Here is a 27,113-nt window from a genome sequence, read left to right on the forward strand (position 1 = left end):
TGCTTAAGAAGTAGTGAGTCATCATCCATATGTTAAACCGTTTTTTAACCGGCATTAAACCGTTCAGCTTCAATGTATGTTCATGTTCATTTGATAGAGCAGCTCATGCTTTTTATGTGTTTTGACTGCTTATTAATTATTGCTAAGGTGTTTAAGATGCAATTAATAGCCATTAATGAGCTAATTTTCCATTTAAACCCTTTATAAAACCTTTATGCAAATGAGCAATACAGAGCATGGGTTTCAGTGCGGTTAGTTTTCCTGTTAATGCTGCTCTGCTGTTGGTCATTCTGTGAGTGATTGTGCTGTTTTTTCTTTCCTTCAGGACATCAAGGCCTTCGACTCCTCTCTGGCTCGTTTCAAAACCCTAGAGGAGCTGTTTCCTGTGGCATCTACTGTGTTTATGGTGGGGAACCCATATTACGGAGCCATGGGAGAGGTGAGTGCTGCTGAAGAGGCTTTTACCAAGTCATTCAGAGTGGTTTGGTGTGAAATGGTTCAGATTTCTTTACAGTGGTGGTGATAGGAACCAGGGGTCGCCATGACTACAACACAGATATAGACATTTTATTTACTATTCAAAACCACCAGTGAACCTACACGAGTCTTCTGAGTTTATATGGAATGTTGATGATGGAAAATAGTGGAAACACCCTGCGTATTATGTATCCCTCCACCATAAATGGATTTTAAGGCCAAAATCTTCTCAAAACTGTCATAAATAAGGTCTCAGTCATCAGGCAGTGAATTCATAACCATTTCATGTAGCAACTTTCTGTGAGGGAGCTTTTAGAGGTGGACGTCTGGTTCCTATCACCACCACTGTGAACAGTTCTGACTCAGTAAGTTTTTCTACACTCTTAAAAAAGATGGTGCTTCAAGGGTTCTTTAATAAAGAAAATGGTTCTATATAGAGCCATGAACACTCAAAGAACCCTTTGCATGATTAAAGGATTCTTCGGATTGATGGAGAATGTGCATGAATGTGCCATAGACGGTTCTATATAGAACCCAAAAGCGTTTTTCTATTCCAAGCTTGACACCGTAACAACCCTTTTGGGTGCTATATATAACCATTTTCAAAAAGATTCTATATAGAACCCTCTACAGCACATTCTTCATCAATCTGAAGAACACTTGCATGATGCAAAGAACACTTTAATCATGCAAAGGGTTCTTTGAGTGTTTATGGCTCTTTGTAGAACCGTTTTCTTTTTTAAAAGTATAGCAGGGAGCGTTTCACACCAAACCACTCTGAATGACTTTGTTTACATTTTAACCATTTTATCATGCTGAAAATTAGAAAATTGGGTGGTATTCCTCTTTATGCAATGGCTGCAGTAACCTTAGCAAATTGTTGATGTACTTTTTTTTTTTTTTTCCCTCCCTTTAGGTGCAAGATTCCAGTGATGTCATCAACGAGGGACGAGTCCGGGTGGTCTTCACCATGCCGTGTGAACCTCAACTCGATGCCTTAATTCAGAACCAGCATGTGAGTCCTACCTCTATATGAAATACTTATGTGTTTATTTACACCGACCAGGCATAACATTATGACCCTCCTTGTTTCTACGCTCGTTGTGAGTTTTTAAACACTGTGTCCACTCACTGTCCACTCTATTAGACACTCCTACCTTGTCAGTCCACCTTGTAGATGTAAAGTCAGAGACGATAGCTCATCTGCTGCTGCATAGTTTGTGTTGGTCATCCTCTAGTCCTTCATCAGTGGTCACAGGACGCAGCCCACAGGACGCTGCTGGCTGGATATTTTTGGTTGGTGGACTATTCTCAGTCCAGCAGCGACACTGAGCTGTTTAAAATCTCCAGCAGCACTGCTGTGTCTGATCCACTCGTACCAGCACAACACACACTAACACACCACCACCACATCAGTGTTACTGCAGTGCTGAGAATGATCCACCACCCAAATAGTATCTGCGATGTGAGGGTCCATGGGGGTCCTGACCACTGAAGAACAGGGTAAAAGGGGGCTAACAAAGTATGCAGAGAAACAGATGGACTACAGTCTGGAACTGTAGAACTACAAAGTGCACCTATATAGTAAGTGGAGCTGATAAAATGGACAATGAGCGTAGAAACAAGGAGGTGGTCATAATGTTATGCCTGATCAGTGTATTGTTATTCATTCATATATTGCAAATGAGGGCAGCTGTTTTGTTAATGTGTAATGGTTGAGATTGTTTTGCCCATACTCTGACAGAAAAACAGAGCAGAGGAAACCATTACAGATTTATTTTCTTCATAAGCACCAAATCATTTAACCTCCCAGCTTAAAGCATAAAAGGAAACTCCAGTAACTGTAGAAAATACAGAGGCAGCAGTGAATAAAATGAATGAATGAGTGAGCAATAACAGTATATTTTCTTCATAATACGTAATATTTACTTTGTTTTTTGAAACCCTTCAGAAATACTCCGTGAAGTACAGCCCCGGATACGTCCTCGCCTCCCGCCTCGGCATCACCAGCTACCTGGTCTCCAGGTTCTCTGGCAGCATTTTCATTGGCAGAGGCTCCAAGAAAAAGTTAGTGCTGCTTTTTCTGGTTCTGTTTTGTTTAAGATCTTTTGCTGTGGGACTGTGATGTGGTGGTCATAACATGTTATTGTATCTGTTGCTTCTGTAAAGTGACCTTGGAAATTAGAAAGGTGATATGTTGTTGTTGTAACGATAATAATAATAATGATAGTCATAATAGTAATTGTTATTATTGTTAATCAGTAAAACTTTTCCTTAAGCAAACAGAAAAAATTACAAAAGCATAATTTACTATTGTACAACATAAAAATAAGCACTCATAGCAGCTTGCATCTGAAATGTAAGCACATTTTTTTGCGCTGTAAGGCTGAACCATGTCACACATGCTGACTGCTGATGGCGCCCCCTTGTGGAGAATTTTAGCCAGCGGCGCATGAGTGAGTTTCATGAGCTTTAATCTAAAAACAGTCAGGATTTACTGAACAGCTTTTTCTGTTCAGGTTTACAGTGAGGCTACAAACACAGATAAATGTGTTTTTATTTTCAATTAAAGTATGTGTTTATATTTAATTTCTTTAAAAGCTTCTTATGATGATGATGATTTTACACCCTCAGAGTGAACGGTCATCATGTTTTAAGAATTTTTACAGGCTTGTAGTTCAGAGTAGTTTTTGAGCTTTGAGTGTTGTAATTGGCTGTTAAGCTGAGTGGTTAAGTCACTCGTTCTCTGCGTGGGAGAGCACAGTTTTACCTCAGTGCAGGGAGCTCTTGTTGGGCTTCTAGACTTCTGCATTCTCGCCAGTCCGAAAACTCATGAAAACTCATATCACAATAATGATAAATGATATTTATTGTGCAGCCATTATTATTATTAGTAGTAGTAGTAGTAGTAGTATTACTGTTATTATTACTACTATTACTCTGCTCATTCTTTTTCAAACCTGAATTGTAGGTTTTATACAGATCATTTTACATTCATCATCATTAGAATGGAAATGAACTGCGTCTCTTGAGGGTACTTTGGTCAGACTGCATAGATCCCATGTGTCAAACACAAGGTGGGCCAAATCAGGCCCACCACACAATTTTATCCGGTCCGCAAGTAATTTAATTCTCTATTAATATTAGCCCGTTTCACAGTGAGATGCACTACAGTCCCCAGCATGCACTGCAACGTAATGTGCTCCGACTCTCCTTTCCCAACAACAATCTGTGGGACAGTTCTACACAATTCCACATCAGCCATATTACCAAAATGCATTTCAGCTGCTGTTCAACCAACATAAAAACCTAAAGTCAGTCTTAATGAACTTGCAGCAAAGGAAAGGATGCCAAGTGTCTGGCTCAAGCAAACAGGTAGGTTTAAAAGACTGAGCTCCTGGGGCACTTAAATTTTGAATATTTCAAGTATTCATGTAATATTTCAAGGTCTAATACAAGTGTCTGTATTTTACTGCTGAGGTTTTTTAAAATTTTGCATAAACTGGTCAGTTCGGGTTACAGCACAACATTAATTAAAAATGAAATAAAAACATTTTTTTCCTCTGGCCCACGGATTTGTTGAGGTTTTTTAATATGGCCCTTTTACTGGTTGAGTTTGACACCCCTGGTTCAAATGTTCTAACTCGTTCTCCGTTCCTCTTTGTTCCTCTGCAGTCCTCATGGAGAGCAGAGGGCAAACGTGGGTCTGAATCTGAAGTTCAACAAGAAGAACGAGGAGGTTCCCGGCTACACCAAGCGAACGGAGAAGGAGTGGCTGTACTCGGCCGCTGTGGAGGAGCTGCTGGCTGAGTATCTGGAGAGATTTTCTGAGGTGTTTGACTTCGTGTCCAGAAACAGCCATGATGACGTCTTCTACGAGGATGATATCTGGCCTGGAGAGGATGAGAACGGGTACCTCACTCTTGCATCACTCTCCACAAATTTAGCTTTCCCCCCCAGTGTTTAAAAAAGAGAGAGAAAATGGTCATGTAAAAATGAATTGGCTATTTTTGGCACATAAAATCCACATAAATGTGTAAGTGGGAAGTGGGGAAATATAAAATGCAAGCAAACTGTAGGACATGGGCCCTTTAAAGTGTAGTGGAAAAAATGGGTTATTAGGTTTTTCGGTGAACTGTCCCTTTAAGTGTCAATGTATTTATTCTACTGTGATAATATAGCAGAGCGCACTGTGTCAAGACAAAAGATCTGATAAGTGTAATGTTTTCTCTCTCAGAGCGGAGAAGGTTCAGGAGATTCAGGCCTGGCTGAAAACTCATCCCGTCAGCTCCTCCTCCAGAGCGTCATGTGACCTGCAGATCCTGGATGCAGGCATTGTGGAGAAGATCGAGGAAGAGCTGGAGAAATGCAAGGTGAGGATTCTAACTCGCTTACTCAGCAGTGTTTAAAGGGCCCAAATGGTGCTAAACCAAACGTTCATCTCCTTTTATTTTTGAAGGGATCTGCCAATCAGAATGGAGCTCATTTACATATATCAGTCTTATGCTGTGTCCAGAGGAGGATGGGTTCCCTTTTTGAGTCTTGGTTCCTCTCAAGGTTTCTTCCTCTTACTCTTAGGGAGTTTTTCTTGCCACTGTCGCCATTGGCGACACTCATGGGGGCTTGGACCCAGATTTTTCTGTAAAGCTGCTTTGCGACAACACCTGTTGTAAAAAGCGCTATATAAATAAACTTTGACATGAGCGGAGCATTTCGGCAAGAATTAAATTTTCCCGACCGTCGACCACAGCGGTGCAGTAAACCAGATGCTGACTTTTTTGGGAGCCATGGATGCCAAACGTCTCGTTGTTGAACTACAGACAAGCGAAATATTACACAAAATACAACCCCATTTCCAAAAAAGTTGGGATGCTGTGCAAAATGCAGATAAAAACAAAATACAATGATATGCAAATCATTTAAACCCTATATTTAATTGAAAACAGTACAAAGACAACATATCAAATGATGAAAGTGGGAAATTTTGTTTTTTGAAAAATAAATGCCTATTTTGAACTTGATGCCAGCAACACGTTCCAAAACAGTTGGGACGGGGGCAACAAAAGGCTAGTAAAGTTGTGTAATGCTTGAAAAAACACCTTGTGGTTGATTGGTGACAGGTCAATAACATGATTGGGTATAAAAAAGCATCTCAAGAATAACATTTCTCAATGTAAATAGCAAAGAACTTTTGCTTTTCATCATCTACGGTACATAATAATAATAACATTAAACGATTCAGAGAATCTGGAGAAATCTCTGTACGTAAGGGACAAGGCCAAAAAACAGTATTTGCTGGCCGTGATCTTTGGGCCCTCAGGCAGCACTGCATTAAAAACAGACATGATTCTGTAGTAGAAATCACTGCATGGGCTCAGAAACACTTCCGAAAACCACTGTCTGTGAACACAGTTCATCACTGCATCCACAAATGCAGGTTAAAACCCTAAAACGCAAGGAAGAAACCACATATAAACAGGATCCAGAAATGCTGCCACCTTCTCTGGGCCCAAGCTCCTTTAAAATGGACTGAGGGGACGTGGAAAAGTGTCCTGTGGTCCAACGAATCAAAATTTGAAATTCTGTTTGGAAATCATGGACACTGTGTCCTCCGGGCTAAAGACCACTCAGCTTGTTATCAGTGCACAGTTCAAAAGCCAGTATTCATGATGGTCTAGGGGTGCATTAGTGCACATGGCACTGGCACATCTGTGAAGGCACCATTAATGCTGAATGATATATACATGTTTTGGCAACATATGCTGCCATCCAGACAACGTCTTTTTCAGGGAAGGCCTTGTTTATTTCAGCAAGACAATGTCAAACCACATTCTGCATGTATCACAACAGCATTGCTCATTATTAAAAGAGTCTGGGTGCTAAACTGACCTGAAAGCGGACTGGGAAAAATTATTTATGACTGTTTTTGGCACATAAAACCACACGTATTGTACATGGACCCCAGAGAAAAAAATAACACAGGAAAAATTCAGAAAATGGGCCCTTAAAACACACCAGTCTGTATTTTATATATTATTTTAAAAATTATTAAGCATGTTCTCCTGCTTTGGTGGGACAGTAACGTTATGTTCTAATTCTAATTCCGGTTCTAATCTAAATCTATGTTCACCCTCTGATTAACAGGCAAAGAAGAGCAGCAAGAAAGTCAGAGTCACCGTGAAGCCTCATCTGCTGTTCAGGGTAAGCATGTTACTGAGGAATGTCTAAGTAATAAAATGACCATTGGACAATAAAACAAAGCAGTACTTTATAAGCAGTGCTGTTGGACACGACACCTACAAATTGTAATGTTAAAATACTTCATTTATAATTGTAGAACATCTTTCATACATGAAAATGCAGCTTAAAGTGTGCCACAGTATGTTTAAATAAAGCAGTAAAACAGTGTAAATAAAAGAGAAAATGAAAGAAACATTTATTATTATTATTATTATTATTATTATTGTGACAGTAGGCTGTGATTACGTATCAAAACAGCAGTCACATAATTGCATGAATATTTTAGTACTTTTTTATTAACATAGCATTTATGTAGAATTCAGTTGGTCACACTTCTGTATATTCATTAACAGCTTAGATCGATTTGATCAGATTTCAGAGCCTAATCCGTTGTTTAACGTGTCTCGGAGCTGTTATGGATTAAATTGTGCCCTCTTTGTTTGTCCTTTACAGTGTGTGACTGATATTGAGATCATTGCATGTTTATATCTTTGTGTGCTTGTAGCCGTTGGAGCAACAGCACGGTGTCGTTCCTGACCCGGACGCTGAGTATCACCTGTTTGACCGAGTCGTCAACGTCAGAGAGAGTTTCTCTGTTCCACTCGGCCTCAGAGGGACGATAATCGGCATCAAAGGAGGTACGACACACTCATAAACATGGCAGTCTTTTCACAAGGTTTGTTTTTTTACTTCAGGCCCTTCAAAGCCAGCAGAGGTGTGGATGTGATGTCATCAAATGCATTAGAGTTCATACTGGGCACATAATGGGAGCTGGAACACATTCTGGGTGATGAGCCCAGCTGTCAGTCAGTGAAGCTTCATGATGGCTCCTGTAATGCTGGTGAAGATGAAGCTGATCGACTGGCGTTCGTTGGCAGTCGTGATTGTTTACCTCTGGATGAGCCGTGAAGCTCTGTCCTTTTACACATGTGGGTCGGTTTAGGAGCTGATCTGTTCAGACTGATGTCGCATACAGATCACATTTAACAGATAATGTGAACAACCAAACAAAAAAATCGGATTTGGTGAGAAAATCAGATTTGGGCCAATTTTACCTGCTGTGTGGCCAAATTCAGCCTCTTGTTTAGTAATCTGAAAGTGGCAGTTCAGTTAATGCTGCTGTACCTCGTTATACCTCTGACACTAATATTGTCTGATATTGTTTGTGTTCTCAGCTGAGCGAGATGCAGAAGTGCTATATGAAGTTCTGTTTGATGAGGAGTTTGCAGGAGGACTCACTCTCAGGTACAGCATATACAGAGCACACAGCAGAGGCAGGGGTTCTTAACCTCGGGGGTCATGATGTGGTTCCAGGGGGGTCGTATGAGTGGCAGTATGAGGAGATTTTATATGTATTAATCCTTAATAATTACAGAAAGAAGAGCCAGTATTGATCCACTCAGCACTGATGGCTTCACACAGCTGAAAAACACAGACCAGCTAGTTTGTTTTTAATATGAGACCAAATATTCTCTATAGGGTTTAAATCTGGACTCTGACCAGCCAGAACTATTTATATATATTTCACTTTTTGTATCTTCATTTTTGGCAATAGGTCAGTAACATGATTCATGATTGGGTATAAAATCTTTCAAAACACATCTCAGAGAGTCTTTCAGAAGTAAAGATGAGGAGGGTTCACCACTCTGTGAAAGACTGCACAATCAAATAGTGCAACAATTTAAGAATAACATTTCTCAACGTAAAATGGCAAAGAACTTTTGCTTTTCATCATCTATGATACATAATAACATTTAAAAGATTTAGAGAATCTGGAGAAACCTCTATATGCAAAGGACAAGGCTAAAAACCAGTATTTGCTGGCCGTGATCTTTGGGCCCTCAGGCAGCACTGCATTAAAAACAGACGTGATTCTGTAGAGGAAATCACTGCATAGGCTCAGAAACACTTCTGAAAACCACTGTCTGTGAAAACAGTTCATCACTGCATCCACAAATGCAAGTTAAAACCCTAAATGCAAAGAAGAAATCAAATATAAACAGGATCCAGAAATGCTGCCACCTTCTCTGGGCCTGAGCTCATTTAAAATGGACTGAGGGGAAGTGGGGAAGAGGGGAAGTGGTCCGACAAATCAACATTTGAAATTCTTTTTGGAAATCATGGACACTGTGTCCTCCGGGCTAAAGACCACTCAGCTTGTTATCAGTGCACAGTTCAAAAGCCAGTATTCATGATGGTCTAGGGGGGCATTAGTGCACATGACATAGGTGACGTGCACATCTGTGAAGGCACCATTAATGTTGAATGATATATACATGGCACTAATGCTGCCATCCAGACAACGTCTTTTTCAGGGAAGGCCTTGTTTATTCCGGCAAGACGATGCCAAACCACATTCTGCACGTATTGCAACAGCATTGCTCCGTATTTCACAGAGTCCAGGTGCTAAACTGACAATGTGGTCTGGGAAAAATTATTTATGACTGTTTTGGTACATAAAACCACACATATTGTACATGGACCTCAGAGAAAAAATAACACCTGAGCCTGAGCCTAACTGTTAACCGTTAGAAAACAAGAGGGTGAGCTGTGGGGTCTTCTGTTTGAAAAATACTGAACAGTGAAATTCAGTCTGTATATTGTCACTTATCACTCACAGCTGCTAAAACAAACTAGTTAACCATTTGCTGAACCATACATTCCCTCCAAAACCACCTCAGATCTGGACTGCTCGTACTCGCCTGACTTTTGCTCCACACCTGTAAAGAAATCAGCAGTGCAGCAGTCTGTGACTGCGGCTTTACATGAATTATGAATTTATATTGGCTGAGCTCGTCACTGAGCAGGGGAACTGATTGAACTACAAGACTGACTGAGTGCTAAACTTGAAGCACAGGGCTAAGGATTTGTAGTTTGTCTTGAAGTGCCTGCTAAGGAACGCAGGTCCATTCATCCCTTTAAGTGACTATATTTACTATTTGATTATTCTTCTTTAATTTCTGTAATGTGAATGCTGGTGTGTGTGGGGGGGCGCGCGAGGGCCGGGGGAGGAGACGGAGGGGGTCGCGCTCTGAAAAGGTTAAGGACCCATAGCATAAAGTAATATTGAATTTGTATAATGTTCCACTTTGCTCCAAACCAGAGAACACTGTATACCTACTGTTATCTGTAAACATGGGCAAAAGTACTTTACATGCCTTAAAACAGTCATTCTGTCCATGTTGATAGATAACAGTGAGTCACACAGTGTCAGAAACCACATGATGAAGACCATCAGAGATACTGAACAACACACGGTTTGAGACAAGTGTGATGATCTAGTCATGCAGTTAGCACTATGCTAATTGGTGTGCATAAGCTTCCATGACTTGTTAGCTACATTAGCCATATAGCTTTATAAAAGAAGCTTCAGACACCAAACGGGTCTTAGCTGACCGCATTTGGGACGAGAGGGGTAAATGTGATGTTTTTTAAATTAGCTATCGCTTTATTACTGTCCTAACTTAATTTGTTATTTGATTTCTAATTTAATGTATAATTTCTTCTGTTATTTTATTCATGTTTTTAATTTCTGTTTTTTTTTAACTTTGTATTTTCGTATTTGCAAAGCATATTGTATGACCAATAAGCATATTAAATGAGCAATAAGCATATTAAATGAGCAATAAGCATATTGAATGTGTGTGTGTGTGTGTGTGTGTGTGTAGGTGCTCTCCAGGGCGGGGCTACAGGCTGCCCCCGTGTGCCTTAATAAACCTGAGTCACGGAAGCCGTCAGGAGCAGAGCTCCCACAAACTCACTGCCATCGTCAAACCCCAACCCACCTCCACTCAGCGCACCCACAGGAACCAGCTGGAGGGCCTAAATCACTCTCCCCGTTCACCGTTCATACCTGCACAGGTAACACAAGCGATTCTCCCACTAACCCCAATGCTTATATGCATACGAGGAGTTAGAACTGAACTGAGTTTGGACCAGCAAACTGAACACCGGATGTTACGTAAAATGAGTTTTACACCACTGCTATAGGAAGTTGATTGATTATGTCTGCAAACATCCAGAAGCGGGAGCTCTCACTGGTTTCACTCATCGATGAAACAGCAGTTTCTTGAGTTTCATTTCTTTTATTACCATTTATTGATCACCCTGTTTCAGTACTGCAGTGTGTATATACTATTGACCCGAGTGTGTGTGTGTGTGTGTGTGTGTGTGTGTGTACAAAATAAGTTGCTGCTATTTCAGGTATTTGTGTGTTTGTTAAACAGCAGAACGGCCGGCAAAGTTTGGCTCTCAGGGCGTCCGACACTCAGGGAAACAGAAACTCTCCTTATAAAGCCCTCAACCAGAAACACACACACAAGGTAACGCACAGCAGAGAGTTAACCACATTATTCATTAATAACTGGCTGTTGAATATAAGAACGTTTGTATATTTAATATACAAATAACTATGTATATTAAATATGTATATTGAATATGCAGATGTTAAAAACAAAAACACGTATCTTCACTTTTTAGCTTTTGATATACAGCAGCTGCTCCTTACAATGTGTAAAATTATCATACTAATAGATTTTATTTATAATATTTTATTTTTAATTTATTCATGTAGGTAAAAAGTGCCACAAAGATAAACTCAGTACAACGAGAAAAGCGTGACATAAAGTACATAACAAAATAAACTAATAATTGTAATAAGAAATTAAAAAAATACGTGTTGTATACTGAATATACAAATACACAGGATGAGGACAGTAAGCACTTTGCAAAGTGATTGATACATTTTTAATATTTAAATTACAAGTATTTTACAGGAATAAATTCAGCATATCTTTGGACAGTTTTCATTTATGCCAGAGGGGGGTGACAAAGCTTTCCACACAGAGTCAGAGTTTTATAGGCTTAAAAACAAACACTAACAGCATCTTTCAACGTCAGACTTGATGGTTGCTCCTGTGGTTTGTTAGCTCGTTTTAACGCACCGAGCGTCTAGCTGAAGCAGATCATGCAGCTTCTGTGAGTCAGGATGGAGTTTTAGCGTCCGGGCGAAAGTTTCAGCGCATTAAAAATCACGTTGGCTTTTTTCATCTGTGAAAATCTGCACAACAGCTAAACATTACACCATACATGAGAAAGTGGATGAACTCTACCTGTTGATTTCATGGCTGTTGTTGAAAATTACTGATAAACTGAGCAGTGATCCCAGAGCTGCAGGTTACTGTACGTTGTAAATGTGAGTGTGAGGTAATGCTGTGTGTTTTCAGGGCTCTGGTAAGGAGGAGGATTTCAGTAATGTCTGGCAGTCTCTGCAGAGTTCAGGGCTCCCTCAGAAACCACCAGCTCACTGGCAGAACCACGTAAGTAACTATGCATGTTCCTCCTCTCCACACCCGAATTATCTGGAAGCCTACATTACATTTCTGCTTAAATGCTGAATTACAGATTTTTATATATAATTTATTCGTCCCACAATGGGAAATTTCACCTCCGCATTTAATCCATCTGTACTTTGAAACACTGCATATACACTAGTGAACACACACAAACTAGAGGGCAGATAGCACACTTGCCCGGAGTGGTGGGTAGCCCTATCCACGGCGCCCGGAAACATCTGGGGGTTAGGTGCCTCGCTCAAGGGTACTTCAGTCACATACTGTCGGCTCAGGGGATCAAGCAATTTATTTATTTTAAGTTATATATAAGTGTGTGTTTGTGTGTGTGTATATATATATATATATATATATATATATATATATATATATATATATATATATATATATATATATATATATATATATATGTATGTATGTGTGTATGTACATATATGTACGTGTGTGTGTGTGTGTATATATATATATATATATAGACCCGTCCAGGGTGTATCCTGCCTTCCGCCCAATGACAACTGGGATAGGCTCCAGCACCCCACTGCGACCCAGAAGGATAAGCGATTTAGATGATGGATGGATGGATGGATTTATGTATATGTGTATATGTATGTGTGTGTATATATATATTCCATGGTTCCATTGACATACAATAAAATTAAAGAATGTTTTTGCCCTCTCCTGTAAAGGTCGCTGTCCAAAAAAAAAAAAACAAGTATCTCCAAAATAAAGTAAAGTAACTTCACAGGAGAGAGCAAAAACATTCTTTAATTTCAGTGTAAAGATATTTTACTTCAAGTAATTTTGGAGCGTTTCTATCGGTCCATTCATCATGAAATTTACAGACGATACCAAGGACAGCCACCCTGTTCAAACGATGCAGAAAACTAAAAATCAACAAAAATGGGGATACTTTTTTTTTTTTTTTTTGACAGTGGCGAGTGACGACAGCAAAAATGTAAAGGATGAATGTACAGAAAGACTGTACATGTGACAATACCTTCAAATTCATCATCATGGATTCAAAGTTTTGAATGAATCAGAATTTATTCCTGTAAAATCAGAGCATGTGTTTATCACCAGAGGCTCCTAATGGTTGAATCTTATTCTCGTCTAATCTTTGTGTTTTTTTTGTAACAGGCTAAAGGCTCAGCTGGACAGCAGAAGCAGAATGAAGGCCAGCAGCAGAGCCAAAACCCAGACAGCAAACCTGTACGTTACACACATCACCACTCAACCCAGCGTTTATTACACAGCTTATTACTACAGCCTGATATGTACTGCCCTCTGACATCTCTCTACACCGCGCTAGGGCTACACAGTGCATCATGAGTATGTTATTAATCATTATCACAATTGACCTTCACAATACTGAAAGTCGCAGAAGGCTGCAAGATGCAAATGAGCTCTCATATCTCATGAATCAAGGTCTTCATGTAATCCAACAAAAGTAAAGCAAGTCAGGCTTAAACTGTCATATTATTGATTCTCCAATGGGCTTTAGTATATAATATCAGTATATAATAGAAAACAGGTATTTTGCCGGTCAGTTCTCTCACACAGCACTGGAGTCTTAACTTTTAAACCCTGAGCTAATTTTATGTAATATTTTCACGTTTTGGTCAAGTATTTACGTTAGACCTTAACACACACTGTGTATTGTTGCTTTAGGGAGACATTAGGCTACTCAGGTGTGCCATTATTTGAGATGTAAATGCTAACATAATGTTTGTCTTTTTGAATTTGGCCGTTTTTTGCTCAAAAATGTTCAGATATCAGAAATGTTGACAGTGCCTCTGGGCTGAAAACAGAAGACTTTTTTTGTGGTGAGGCTCCTTTCTGAGGTTCCTTTCTCCATTAACCTGACTTGCTGTTCAGAAACCTATAAGCTAATTTTGTTCCTGCCATAGTTTGGTAGTTTTTGGTGTTGCCTATTAGCTATATGGGTCTGTAGTTCCTGTGTAGAGATCCTTTTTATAATAATATGAAAAATAAATTAGCGATGAGCCGATCCACATTTTTTTCAGTTCTGATCCGTTTCCAATACACAGCTGCCGATACTGATACCGATTCTGATACAATAGCTCTTTTTACTTAATATTATCATTGTTGTTGTTGGTATTGTGTTTAAAAGTTGAGTTTAAGATGTTTAATCTCCCGATCACTAAGCACGTCTGTAATGGAGGCTTCTGCTGAACTGCTGATGTGTGACCCTCTGCACTTTTTTACCTGACGCTCTGCACTCTGTAGTGCATATGTTTCCAAGTTCGCCCAGTGAGACTTATGAGAGACACTGGACTCACATCTGAGGTCCAGATATCAGTTGTGAAGCTAACCGCGCTGCTGTGATGGCACTCGGATAGAGCCGTCTCTGAATCTCTGAAATGTGCTATCTGGATGGGAGATGACTCCTGGGCTCTAAGAGCTCCAACTGACAATTTCCACTACAGGTAGCGGTTGGTCATCGAGTATAATATAGTTCAGCAACTTCTCTGTGATCCCTTCAGCCTTTGGATTGTGTGCTGGAAGTTTATTGCGCTTCTGGAGGGCATTAGTGAGAGTTGTCTTCCTGTCTGTTAGCGTGAACTCCTGGTATGCTTTCAGGTGAAACCTCTGCAGGTGATTAACTTGGTTTTACTGTACGACACAGCCGTACTTCCACCTCTCGGCATGCTGACTTTACACACTTTACAAGTAGCTGTCCTGCTTTTCGGCGTTTCCAGACTAAAATATCTCCAAACAAACAGTGTGTTAGTCAAACCGAGAGCTAATGTTATTCGCTCACTCAGTTACAGACTGAAGTTGTCGCGTGTTCGTGGTAAGCTGTGGAAGGGAATCTGGATCGAACGTGTCTCATGTTACGCTAAGTTACCTTACGGCATGTTCATGGTCCTGCACAAACTGCGGACTGGAATTGGGCCTGTCCGTCCAGTATCCGACGAGTGAATGACGTCAATATCGGACCCGATACCGTTATAGAATCGGATCGGTCCCATCTCTAAAATAAATTAATACAGATCGACCCATGGGATTGATGGATGGATGGATGGATGAGGGGAAATTTAGGTGATACAGTAGCAGGAAATCATTCATATATCGAATAGACACACAGTCACACACACCGTACATATTTTTACATATTTACCTGAACACATACAGAGTAAAGACTTCAGGCCAAATACTTGCAGTGCAGAAGGCAATATAATAACACTAATGCATAACTATAACAGATTCATGTAATATTTGAGGTCAACTCAGCAGGTCATAGTACACAATAATCATATTGTTATGGAGAAAGATAAAAGATGGTTGGTGCAAACTCTTATTTTTAGTTTACATTGTTATTTTTTGGGTATATTTTTTTCTTTAGGTATTAAATATGCTCTGAAATAATAAAGCAGTGTTGTTTTTTCAGGGTCCGGTTGGCAACATTAGACTTCTGAAGAGGAGTGAAGATCTAAACGCTGTTTTGCCACAAAAGCCTTCAAACCAGGTATTTCTGTCTGAGCTGGGACAGTAATGCAAATATAGACAAATTATTTTCATCTGAAGTCTTTTCATGTATCAGTTATGATCCTGACGCTATTACCATCTTATATTTTACACACTTCAGAAACACTGCCTGCTTTTCATAAACGTTTAGGGCGGTCGCTGTTGTTTATATGCGTAGCTACAGTTGAAACCTACTGATTATTAATCGACAATAAACAATAATAAACCTTGCAGAGCCTTCCGGAGATTCCTAAGTATTTTACTGGGGAAAAAACACTGTGGTGATAAATGCACAAATGTACTGTCCGTATATCAAGAAAAGAATTTTTTTATTTAAGAATTTTTAAAAATTAAGTTTGAGTAATTGTAACGGTCCTGTTCTGAACTAGACACAACAGTGAAACTCATGAATGTGAAATTGTCTCTGAATGTCCTCCTTTCAGGTCAGTTCGGAGTTTGAGGAGCTGATAGCGAGTCTGAAGATCTCTAAGGAACCAGAACCTGCCCAGAAGGAGCCCAGAGAGCAGACAGGAGAGCCGCTTTCTCCTCAGTCCTTTGCACAGGTCAGCACAGTGTTCTCACTCGCTTTTCTCAACCATCACTGAGTTTATTTACATGCACTTAAAGGGCTCACTATACGATTCTGGAGAACGTTTGTTGATATTTGAACTCAACAGCAAAACAAATACTCCCCTCCCTTCAGTGCTCCTTCAGAAGCTCCATTCCCCAAATTAATGGACGTGCATTGCTGAGTTGAACAACGCTTTTTTAGATCTTTGTGGCCACAAACTCTTCACAACGTCGTACAGAGAAATACCATGATATAACATTAGAGTGAACAATAACACAACAAGTACTGTAACTAATGTTAGCTGGGTTATGGGTTAGCAAGCTGTCGCTACAGTTACTGCTATGAAGCTGACCAGCTGCTGTCACAAACATTTGCAAATGGGACAAAACAGTACTGACCTGTTGATTCCGTGAAACAGCAAAAATAAGTTAATGTTACCCACATGTCCAGCAGGAGCGACCTCCTCATCCCTTTTCATGCCTTTTAACTGTAAATGAAGCTGAAGTCAGATTCTTGTTCGAATTTTCCCATTCCACCTTAAAAGGTGCACTTACAATGCTGTGTGGGCGGTCACTGTTTGGGGTGGGCAAAACAAAACGTGGGGAGGAGCGATGTTTTCACAGTGTTGGGCTAACGTGCACACATGGCCGACCCGGCTATGAGAACAAAAACAGAGAAGCTTAGGTTACGCACATTTATTTTTATATATATATGGGAATCTGATTATGATCGGATTATTAAGCGCATGTAAAAACACTTTGTTTGTACAGTTAAAGAAATGAAGGAGCTCCTGAGTGAATCAGCTGTTTAAGCATTCGTTACCTAGTGATGCCACAGCCATCTGTAAGTCATGTCCTTGTTTAATGGTGATTTTTGGTGTTTTCTGTTTCCTGTTTGTGTTATTCTGAGCAGAGGGGAACTCTGATGCTGAAGGAGATGCTGAAGATTGACGGTTCAGGAACTGCTGGCCCCGCCCTTGACTCCGCCCCTCTCAACACAGCCCAGAATTCCAGCTACCCCGGCGTCCAGCAGCAGGGTAGGAGACGATCCTCTAAAAAACTGGGTATGGAAAAGTCATACTAATGTGCTTCACAATCATTCGTATTGTGCAGTCATGGGAACACACTCAGAGTGTCACACCTGCCTTGTTTGGTGTGGACTAATCAACCTTTTTATTTAGCTCAGTTTGTTTTGACAGGTGTGAACACTTCACCTGGACTCAGGTCCTCACCAAACAACTGAATGGTGGTCCACCAAAAATCTCAGGCCTCGCTCTGCTTTCAAGCGAACCCTGGTTGTCATCTACTATGGCTTTCTGTGGTTAAGCTTTAATTTAACATAATAAGGACAAGACATATAATTGCACATAAACTAATATATCATAAAAACCTTGTATCTCCATTTTTGTTGTTTTTCAGTTTATGACATACTTTTAAAAAGGTCTGTTGCTCTTTACATTGTGTGTAAATTTCATGATGAATGGACCAAAACAAACGACCCAAAATGACTTGGAAAAAAGTCTGGTTCCATTGACTTACATTAAAAGTAAAGTATGTTTTTTCCTTCTCCTGTAAAGTTACCATTTTGGTGATACAAGGTTTTGTTCTGACAACAGCGTCATGTACGTTTATGTGCAAATACATGTTTTGCTACTGTATCACTGCAGTTTCCCTTCGGGATCAGTAAAGTTCTATCTATCTATTTAAAATGCTGAGCGACAATTTAGCTGACCAGTAATTGTCATTATTATTGCAGTTAACAATTTTTAATTGTCTTTTTGTTAATCAAATGGAATTATTAAAGCCGTCAAACTAACAAATTAGGAATCTAAACATGGCATCCTAGCTGTGTGTACTCGGTCACATGTCTACCGTTATACAGACTCGTTTGTAGTCCAGCGAAGTTAAATTTGTTCTTGATTCTTGTTCTTGTTATTGTGTCATAATTGTGACTGTAATAATGTAATAATTGTGTGAACTGCAGCTGAACGACTCCGCTGGTGTTTTTACCTTCATTAAAAACTAATGTTTCAAATATTTACTACTATCCACCTGAGCCACATCTCGCCACCTCCTTTGTTCTCCTCCCCTTTGACCCTCCACACCTTTGCTCCCTCCATCCCCTCCTTTGACCTCCTCTCCTTTGAGTCACCCTCCTTTATTCCTGCCTCCTTTGCTGTCCTCCCCTTTGCTCCTCCACCTTTATTTTTTCCTCCTTTACTCCTCTCTCTTTTGTTTCCTTGTCCTTTACCCCCCTCCTTTGCTCTTCTCCCCTTTGCTGTCCTTCCCTTTGCTTCCCCTCCTTTGTTTCCTCCTCCTTTACTCCCCCCCCTTGCTGTTTTTCCCTTTTCTCCCCTTCCTTTGTTTCCTCATCCTTTGCACTCCTCCCCTTTGATCCCCCTACTTTATTCCCTCCTCCTTTACTCCTCCCTCCTTTACTCTGTCCTCCTTTGCTCTCCTTCCCTTTGCTTCCCCCTTTTGCTCTCCTCAATTTTGGCCCCTTTCCTGCTCCACCTACTGTACTCCCCCTTCCTTTGCTCTCCTCCCCTTTGATCTCACTCCCTTGCCCCCCCAACCCTTTTGCTCCTTTGCTCTCCCCCTCCTTGCCCTCCACTACTTTGGCTCCCCTCATTTGCTTTGCTTCCCCTCCTTCGCTCCTGCCTCCTTTCCTCTGCCCTTCTCTCTTCCTTTGCTCTCTCCTCCTTTGCTCCCGCCTCCTTTGACCTGCACGTAAAGGAGCCATGCTGCTGTTCTGTTAAGGTTTAATAACATTTACTATTTCTAAAAAGTACCGAATGTAAAATAACTAAATTTCTGAGATTTTTAGCCCCCTCCTGCAGCCCCCCAGTTTGAGAACTTTTGTGCATGTAGTGTGTATTGTTTTTCTACCACAGCCGCAAGGATGAACACCCCCCAGGGCGAAGCCCCCGGCCCCCCACTCGCAGCACAGCCACCACTGCTGCCCAGCATGGCCGCTGACCTGGGTCGAGTCTGCGCAGGGCTAAACATGGGTCCTCCAGAGTTCACCTTCCTGCGCAACAGACAGGTCAGCACGCTCTGTTCATAACATCTCAAATTCCATGAATCTGTCCAAAGCTTTATTAATGTTCCAAAAAAAACCTAAAACAATAGAGACCGCTGTCCCGCACACCAGCTCTGATTTTCCTGCTAAATGTTCTGCATTACAAAGCCTCCTATTCACTCACTGATGTTGAAATCTAAAGTGATAGATTTGCAAAAAATCAGATTTAATCCAGTTTCACCTCAAATGTACCCCAAATGTAGTCAATCAGTCGAGACATGTTTGATATCTGATGTTTGTTTCTTTAGTTTTAGCACTGGAGCTACGAAGCTAATACCTAACAAGTAATGGTTACCTCAAACTGTCACCTCAAACTGTGTGTTGGTGTTCAGTGTCTCTAATAGACTTGATTATGTGGTTTCTGACACTGTATGACTCACTGTGATCTGTAAACATGGACTAAATTGAGGCTTCAGTGTGGACACCACTGTTTTCAGATATGTGGGCTGCACGATAGGAAATCTGTAAATATATACACACTGATTGGCCATAATAGTAAAACCACCTCGTTTCTACACTCACTGTCCATTTTATCAGCTCCACTGACCATATGATTTCACTCTGTAGTTCCACAGTTACAGACTGTAGTCCATCTGTTTGTCTGCGTACTTTGTTACCCTGTTCTTCAGTGGTCAGGACCCCCATAGACCCCCACAGAGCAGGTACTATTTGTGTGGTGGATCATTCTCAGCACTGCAGTAACACTGACGTGGTGGTGGTGTGTTAGTGTGTGTTGTGCTGGTCTGAGTGGATCAGACACAGCAGTGCTGCTGGAGTTTTTAAAACACCTCAGTGTCACTGCTGGACTGGGAACCAAAAATATCCAGTCAACCCCGTCCTGTGGGCAGCGTCCTGTGACCACTGATGAAGGACTAGAGGATGACCAACACAAACTGTGCAGCAGCAGATGAGCTATCGTCTCTGACTTTACATCTACAAGGTGGACTGAAAAGGTAGGAGTGTCTAATAGAGTGGACAGTGAGTGGACACAGTGTTTAAAAACTCCAGCAGCACTGCTGTGTCTGATCCACTCGTATTAGCACAACACACACTATCACACCACCACCACGTCAGTGACACTGCAGTGCTGACAATGAGAACCATCACCTGAATAATACCTGCTCTGTGGGGGTCCTGTGGGGATCCTGTGGGGGTCCTGTGGGGGTCCTGACCACTGAAGAACAGGGTAACAAAGTATGCAGAGAAACAGATGGACTACAGTCTGTAACTGTAGAACTACAGAGTGCACCTATATGGTCAGTGGAGTTGATAAAATGGACAGCAGTGTACTTAATGAAGTATTGCTTTAAAGTTTGACCTTCTCTTTGTGCTGCAGGGTCTGATGGTGTGTCAGGTGAAGCTGTCCAATGGCCTCCTTGTGCACGGCCCTCAGTGCCAGTCTGAATGTGAAGCCAAAGAGAAAGCGGCGCTCTTTGCCCTTCAGCGCCTGGTAACTCTCCCTCTCTGCTCTCAGAGGTTATACATGCTGTATGAGTCAGTAGGAAAAAACTATCCGCTCTGCTTTACACGGAAGACGTTCCTGACGCTCAGCCAGGGATATTTATGATATCAGCTGTAATATCATGTGAATGTGTCCGTGTGGATATTTCTGAAGGTGTCCAAATTATTGGAAACAGAAATATTAGCCAAGTACATTTCAGATACAAGGGTTCTGTTAAGTTCTGCCTACAAAAAGACAAAAATAATAATAAGCACTGGTGGTTTAAAAATGCGTCAGTTCCACTGCATCAGTGTTAGAATCTGTCAAGTGATGAGTAGAATTGATTATACAGGGTGATTCAAAAAGATTCATCTGATTTCAAAATGATTTATTTGACTTGTAAATCATTACAGAACAGTTTATTATGTAATTGTACAAGTGCTCAGTATGAACCTCCTCCAGCTGTATGGACAACATCAACGCCATAGTCAGATTCATCCCATACTGGATTGAGAATGCAGAACGCTTTCTGCTCAGGGGTCTCATCTCCTCTCAGACTGAGGGGAGCCATCTTCCACTGACAGTCACAAACTCTATGACCCCCTCTTTCAGTTGGATCGTGATTGGTTCCTAGGCGCCTCAAGGTTGTAAAAATACTTTGAAATCAGATTAATCTTTTTGAATCACTCTGTAGTAATATTCAATGAAGTATGCTCACATAATGTAGTAAGAGGTCAGATTTTAAAGTGATAGTTTGGCAAAAAGAGCTATGAGGCTAATGTAGCTAGCAAGTAATAGAAGCTTATACTCCACCAATTAGCATGCTGCTAACTGCAAGCCTAAATAGGTTAAGTGATCTCTAATCTCAGTTAAACTACTGCTTTGAAAAAATGGATCTTCTAGGCATATTAGTGTTTTCAATGTATTTAAAAAAAAAAATATTTTTTTAACATAACAAAATAATTTAATCGAGTTGTGGTAAAATCATTTCACCAGATTTATACTGCTAATGAACAAAATGTAATAAGTCATAAAATGGACATATATCTCACACCAAACCACTCTGAATTACCCTGTTTACATCTTAACCATATGTTCGAATTTTGAAAACTAGGTGAAGTTCCCCTTTAAGTAGAGCTGTACTGAGTATGCAGTGTACATAACAGTTAATGTGTGCAGATTTAAAGTCGAGTGCATCACATTTTCTGTAGTATATATTATTTACTGATGTGCTCTTTGGCTCCTCTGCTCTTCGCCAGACGTCTGTGGGCTCTTTCCCTCTTCCTCCTGCGCTCTTCTCTGGAATGCAGCCCATGAGGCCGATGGCTCCTCATCCCTCCATGTTCGCGCAGCCTGGAGGTGAGTGTTAAAGAGCTGTTTGAGTGAACTCCTGATTTTAATCAGTGTTTTTTTTTTTTGTTTTTTATGTTTTTTTGCTCACCTACTTTTTATGAAGCTGGGTCATTATAGTTGTATGTAAAGGTTTGTGCGCCCTGGTCCGTGTTGATTTTCTAAATAAGTTGTCTTCTACAGTGACACACTTGTGTACATTTAATACACAATTTTTGATGTTTATTTGCTGAATTTAAAATATTAGGGGAAGAAGCATTTGCAATATATAGTTTATTTTATTAAAAAAAAATCTTTTTTATTATTATTTTTAAAAAACTGTTAAAATTATATTTTGTGTTGTCTCTCCGAGTACGTGGTAACTTTACTTTTTATTCTATTTATTTGCTGAATTTTACATATTTGGGGGAAAAAAGCATTTGCAAATGTTATGGTATATGGTTATGGTAATGTCATGGTACATATATATATATATATTTTATTTTTACTTATTATTTTTTATTATTTGACTTTTTTTTTAAAGTTTTACATTTTAATTTGAGCTTTTCGTTTTTTAGTTTCACTTTTAGTTTTTAGCTCTATGATGCAAGCGGTGAGGGGAGTTTTTATTTTATTTTTGTTTTTAGGATAAACAGTTCTGTGAAAACTACAGAATCATATTCCAAAACACAGTGAAGTTCTGACTCTGTATGTACTGACAAGAACTTAACTCACATGACAGTTTCCTAATTTCTATGAACACCTGCGCCAGCACGTCTACACGCTTGTGAAGATCTGCTTAGCTGCTTTGAACTTTTCAGAAGCATATTTTCCCCAGTATTTGGAGGCCGTATCGTGTGGTGTTTTGTCTCGATGACCTCCTGTTTCTCACATTGGTACGTATTTTCTCCAGGTGGTCTTTTGATGCCCCCTCAAGGCTATGGTCCTCTGCCCTGGGGTATGCAGCTCGCCCCGCAGGCGGCGCAGCCTTTCTATGGAGGAACGTTCCCTGGAGCACGAGCCCCCCCGCCCACCGCCCCCATCGGCTCGCACAACCAGTTCATCCCCCTACAGGCAAGAGCTTTAATTACACCGACAGATCAAAGCCAGATATCTGCATTACATTAGATTACATTATATTACATAATCAGTTTGTGTTTTTAAGGTTTTATGTCACCTAAAACAAGCTAATGACGTCTCTAACTCGGGTTCTAGTGCGAGAGTAATTGTTTTATTTATTATCCTGCTGTACTAAAGCGATAGTTTGGTAAACTGTATCCAGTCTTCACTCGATCAGCTAAGACATGTTTGGTGAAATTTGCCTCCTTAGCATTGGAGCTACGAGTAAAGGACAAATGAGGAAAGGCAGGTTTATTTATGTAGTGCGTTTCATACATAAAGGCAGTTCAGTGTACTTCAAATAAATAAGCAAGCAAGCAAGCAAAGTTTATTTATGTAGTGCTTTTTACAACAGGTGTTGTCACAAAGCAGCTTTACAAAGCAATCAGCATTACAGAAAGAAATCCGGGTCCAAGCCCCCATGAGCGTCGCCAGTGGCGACAGTGGCAAGGAAAAATTCCGTAAGAGAAACAGGAACAAACCTTCAGAGGAACCCATCCTTCTCTGGTCGACACCGGATAGTAAAACATTGTTAGTATAAAGTATTATAGTACAAAAACAGGTGGAGCAAATGATTAATTTGATTAGTTTATGCAGCAGCAGCATCAGTGGGGTCAGGTCGTGAGGGTGAGGTTGCACGGCAAAATAAAAGCAAAAATAAAGAAAAAAGTGCTTAAAATAAGACAAACAATAAAAATAGTGCTAAAAATAGCTTAAATAAATAAAACACACAAGATAGAAGTTAAGATAAAGTACAAAGTACAAAATATCAAGAAATTAAAGACAAAGGGCTGAAGTGTTATTAAAATGAGCTTATTAAAGGTAAAGTGCAGTTTGAATAAAGCGCAAGTTATAAACATTAATCAGAGGCAACCTGGATGTGCGAATGGCTACATTTGGAGCTCACCTTTAGCTATGCTAGCTTACTTCAGTCCATAGATAACCGTGAATCATACAGTATCAGAAACCACTTATACTCTAGTACTGTAAAGTTGGGGGGGTAGTTTAAATTAGTTTTTTTAACCAGACTATCGCTTTAAACGTTGCTCTCTCAATGCATCCAGTACTGGGTACTGTACACTGTATACTGCATGCAGAAAATAGTGTGTAAAGTTGTTTATCTGGGCAGTGAGAGAGAGAGAGAGAGAGAGAGAGAGACAGTGAGAGAGAGAGAGAGAGAGAGACAGTGAGAGAGAGAGAGAGAGACAGACAGTGAGAGAGAGATAGAGAGAGAGACAGTGAGAGATAGAGATAGAGACTGTGAGAGAGATAGAGACAGAGACTGTGAGAGAGATAGAGACAGAGAGAGAGAGAGAGATAGAGAGAGAGAGAGAGAGAGAGATAGAGACAGAGAGAATGAGAGAGAGAGAGACAGAGATAGAGAGAGAGAGACAGTGAGAGAGAGAGATAGAGACAGAGACAGTGAGAGAGAGAGAGAGATAGAGATAGACAGACAGTGAGAGAGACAGAGAAAGAGACAGTGAGAGAGAGAGACAGAGACAGTGAGAGAGAGACAGTGAGGGAGAGAGACACAGAGAGAGAGAGATAGAGACAGAGACAGTGAGAGAGACAGTGAAAGATAAATAATCCTTTATTAGTCCCACAACAGGGAAATTCAGTGTTACAACAGCAAAGGGAGAGCAAGGCACTCAAGAAAAGAGTAACAAGAAGAGAATTAACAATCAAATACCAAAGAATATAAACAAAAATATAAACTCTTATAAAACATTAACTCTTCTAAACTGAGCATTTATTTGTTAAAAAAAAACATTGGAATTGTGATTGTTGTGTGTGTGAGTTACTTTATTCATTTCCTGCCCTTTTATCAAGGAATGTGGGTGTTTACAATCAACATCCAGCAATCAATCCTTCATTAAATTAAATCAGGTGATTGAATTGAACAATTGGAGAATGTTTGCTTCCATCTAATGTTCATAACTTTACTAAAAACAAAGTGTTGCCTTTTCCAGTTGTCTTTATTTGTTCTAATGTTATTTACGGTTTCACTGGCAAAATCACAGTCAAGTCCAGACGAACAGTTTTTAGCAGTTTTTTTCAGCACTGTATGCTTGGTATTGTAATCTCAGTTTACTGTATAATTCATTACAGTTTTGTTTACGTTCCTGCTTTCCTTCCTCCAGGTGACTAAGAAGCGAATTTCGGTCCGAAAGAACCAGGAAGTAAAGCAGGAGTGCGCGAACGCCACCCGTTCCCAAGGCAACGAAACATCCTATTCAGCCTCAGCAGTCCCCCAGACCGCCCCCAAAAGCCCCCCGCCCACCAGCACCCAGGATTCTGCAGATAAGCCCACACCCACCACCCCGAAAACGCCCCGACAAAACCCCGCCCCCCACACGCCGGGCTCCGCCTCCAAGCGCAAACAGAGAAAACTTGCCGTCAACTTCGAGGCGGCCAAAGTGACGGACTGAGACCCTTTACAGCGCCGTCTGTCTCTTTATACGTCTATCTGATGTTTTATTATTGATATTTTCCTTTTTTAGATATGATCGTAATTCAAATTTGGGTGAAAAAACAAACTTAAACTCTTTAAAACACAAAAAAAGATAGAGAAAGAGAAACACAGAATTCTGTGTTTCCATCATGGTTGTAAGACAGATTGTATAAAGGCTGTTTAGCTTTTTGGTTGGCTGGAGTCCAGTGGTGAAGCAATTCAAGTCTTTTAAGCTTAATTTCTTTATTTTCGGCACAGAAAATGATCACGTCGGATGATTTTACATTCGCTTCGGGAGCGTTTAGTTTCGTCCAGTACCAAAAAGCACTTTTATTCAAATCACCGCTTATTTTACAGTGCTGGCTTTTTAAACATTTCATCGTTAATACTAATTTTTTGTAACTAAACAGTGAAAAACATGTATCTACATAATTTGACACACAGATATTTGATACTCCAGTTTATTTTGAATTATAATTATTATTATTGCGCATAGAGTAGTGTTACGTTCCGGCACGGTACTCACACCTGATTCAAGAAATTAGTTTATTATGTTAGTAAACATGTACAAAAGCCCCATTTCCCACATATTGACTGGTGACTTCTGTTTTTGTACTGAAACTATAGCCTGGGATTAAAGGAATATTCCAGTATTTTTCCACCTGATGTCTATCAGGATGCATCTTTAGTGTATGGTTACATTACCATATATTAATTTCAAGACTTGCTTATAATAGAAGCCACAGGGCAGTTAAAGTATCAGTTTTCAGCACCTGCTTCAGCGTCTGCCCATGGACTTCTATTGTAAGCGCCGTTTGAGTCGAAAAGTTTTCTGCTCTATTCTAAGTTCAGAACAACAGATCAAAAATATTCTCCATGGTGATCAACAGTGCGCTAAAGACACAGCAAATAGAGATAATGTTGAAAAATACTGAAGTGGTCCTTTAACCTAGATAAACCCCGAGACAGACTGGTCTAACAGGTTTCCTCAGTCTGAGTTCAGTTTCCCAAAGGCACTGTAGCACAGCGTAGTTGTGAGAGTCTGAATGGGCTCACGTTTAAGTTCGTTTTAACACTGTTCTGCTTTTAGGCTCCATTTCTGTTGCTGATTCGCTGCCTGCGTTCGTCTACAGGACATTTGGATCTTGTCCATGGGTCAAAGTCACAGTCAGGCAGTTTTTCTTTAACTCCTTTCACTTATTCTTTCAGTGGAAGAGCTTAAGTTCAGTTTTTAAAATGAACTTTGCATATTTAAATCCATGGATTTTATGTACTGCCATTTTAAAAATGGATTGATTTTCAAATTCTGATTCACAATTTCAGCCCCTTTTCTGCTGTAAAGCTTCTGTCCCCTTCTGTTTTGTGCTAAATTGTCACCACGCGTCCTCCAGTGTCCGTTTTAATGTTGGAAGTAAAGTTGTGTGCAGTGTTATTTTGAAATGAACTCGGTAGCTAATTTAAAGACGTTTAAAGTACCAAAAAAATTCACAAATGAAAACTGCGCCTCCCGGTTCGGGACGTGCTGTAAATAGACATTTAATAAAACTTTTGTTATCATGTCTT

General features: G+C 40.2%; 1 protein-coding gene across 3 annotated transcripts in view; it reads left to right on the forward strand.

The window, feature by feature from the left end:
* Positions 1-27,113, forward strand: part of xrn1 (5'-3' exoribonuclease 1) — a 52,536-nt gene extending 25,423 nt beyond the window's left edge. Inside the window, exons 22-41 of one of the 3 annotated variants that reach the window (XM_036556228.1) lie at positions 326-439; positions 1,394-1,492; positions 2,429-2,544; positions 4,153-4,389; positions 4,715-4,850; positions 6,622-6,678; positions 7,223-7,355; positions 7,893-7,962; positions 10,386-10,578; positions 10,944-11,039; positions 11,943-12,035; positions 13,206-13,277; positions 15,481-15,558; positions 16,001-16,120; positions 17,041-17,191; positions 19,022-19,173; positions 20,546-20,659; positions 21,910-22,009; positions 22,893-23,053; positions 25,240-27,113. In XM_036556228.1, coding sequence (XP_036412121.1) covers positions 326-439; positions 1,394-1,492; positions 2,429-2,544; positions 4,153-4,389; positions 4,715-4,850; positions 6,622-6,678; positions 7,223-7,355; positions 7,893-7,962; positions 10,386-10,578; positions 10,944-11,039; positions 11,943-12,035; positions 13,206-13,277; positions 15,481-15,558; positions 16,001-16,120; positions 17,041-17,191; positions 19,022-19,173; positions 20,546-20,659; positions 21,910-22,009; positions 22,893-23,053; positions 25,240-25,527 — 2,580 coding nt within the window. In that variant the 3' untranslated portion in view covers positions 25,528-27,113. The remainder of the gene's footprint in view (positions 1-325; positions 440-1,393; positions 1,493-2,428; positions 2,545-4,152; positions 4,390-4,714; positions 4,851-6,621; positions 6,679-7,222; positions 7,356-7,892; positions 7,963-10,385; positions 10,579-10,943; positions 11,040-11,942; positions 12,036-13,205; positions 13,278-15,480; positions 15,559-16,000; positions 16,121-17,040; positions 17,192-19,021; positions 19,174-20,545; positions 20,660-21,909; positions 22,010-22,892; positions 23,054-25,239) is intronic. The other 2 variants (XM_036556230.1, XM_036556229.1) reach the window with 2 other exon arrangements.

The sequence above is a fragment of the Colossoma macropomum genome, unplaced genomic scaffold (genome assembly GCF_904425465.1).
Source record: "Colossoma macropomum unplaced genomic scaffold, Colossoma_macropomum, whole genome shotgun sequence".
Classification (NCBI taxonomy): domain Eukaryota; kingdom Metazoa; phylum Chordata; class Actinopteri; order Characiformes; family Serrasalmidae; genus Colossoma; species Colossoma macropomum.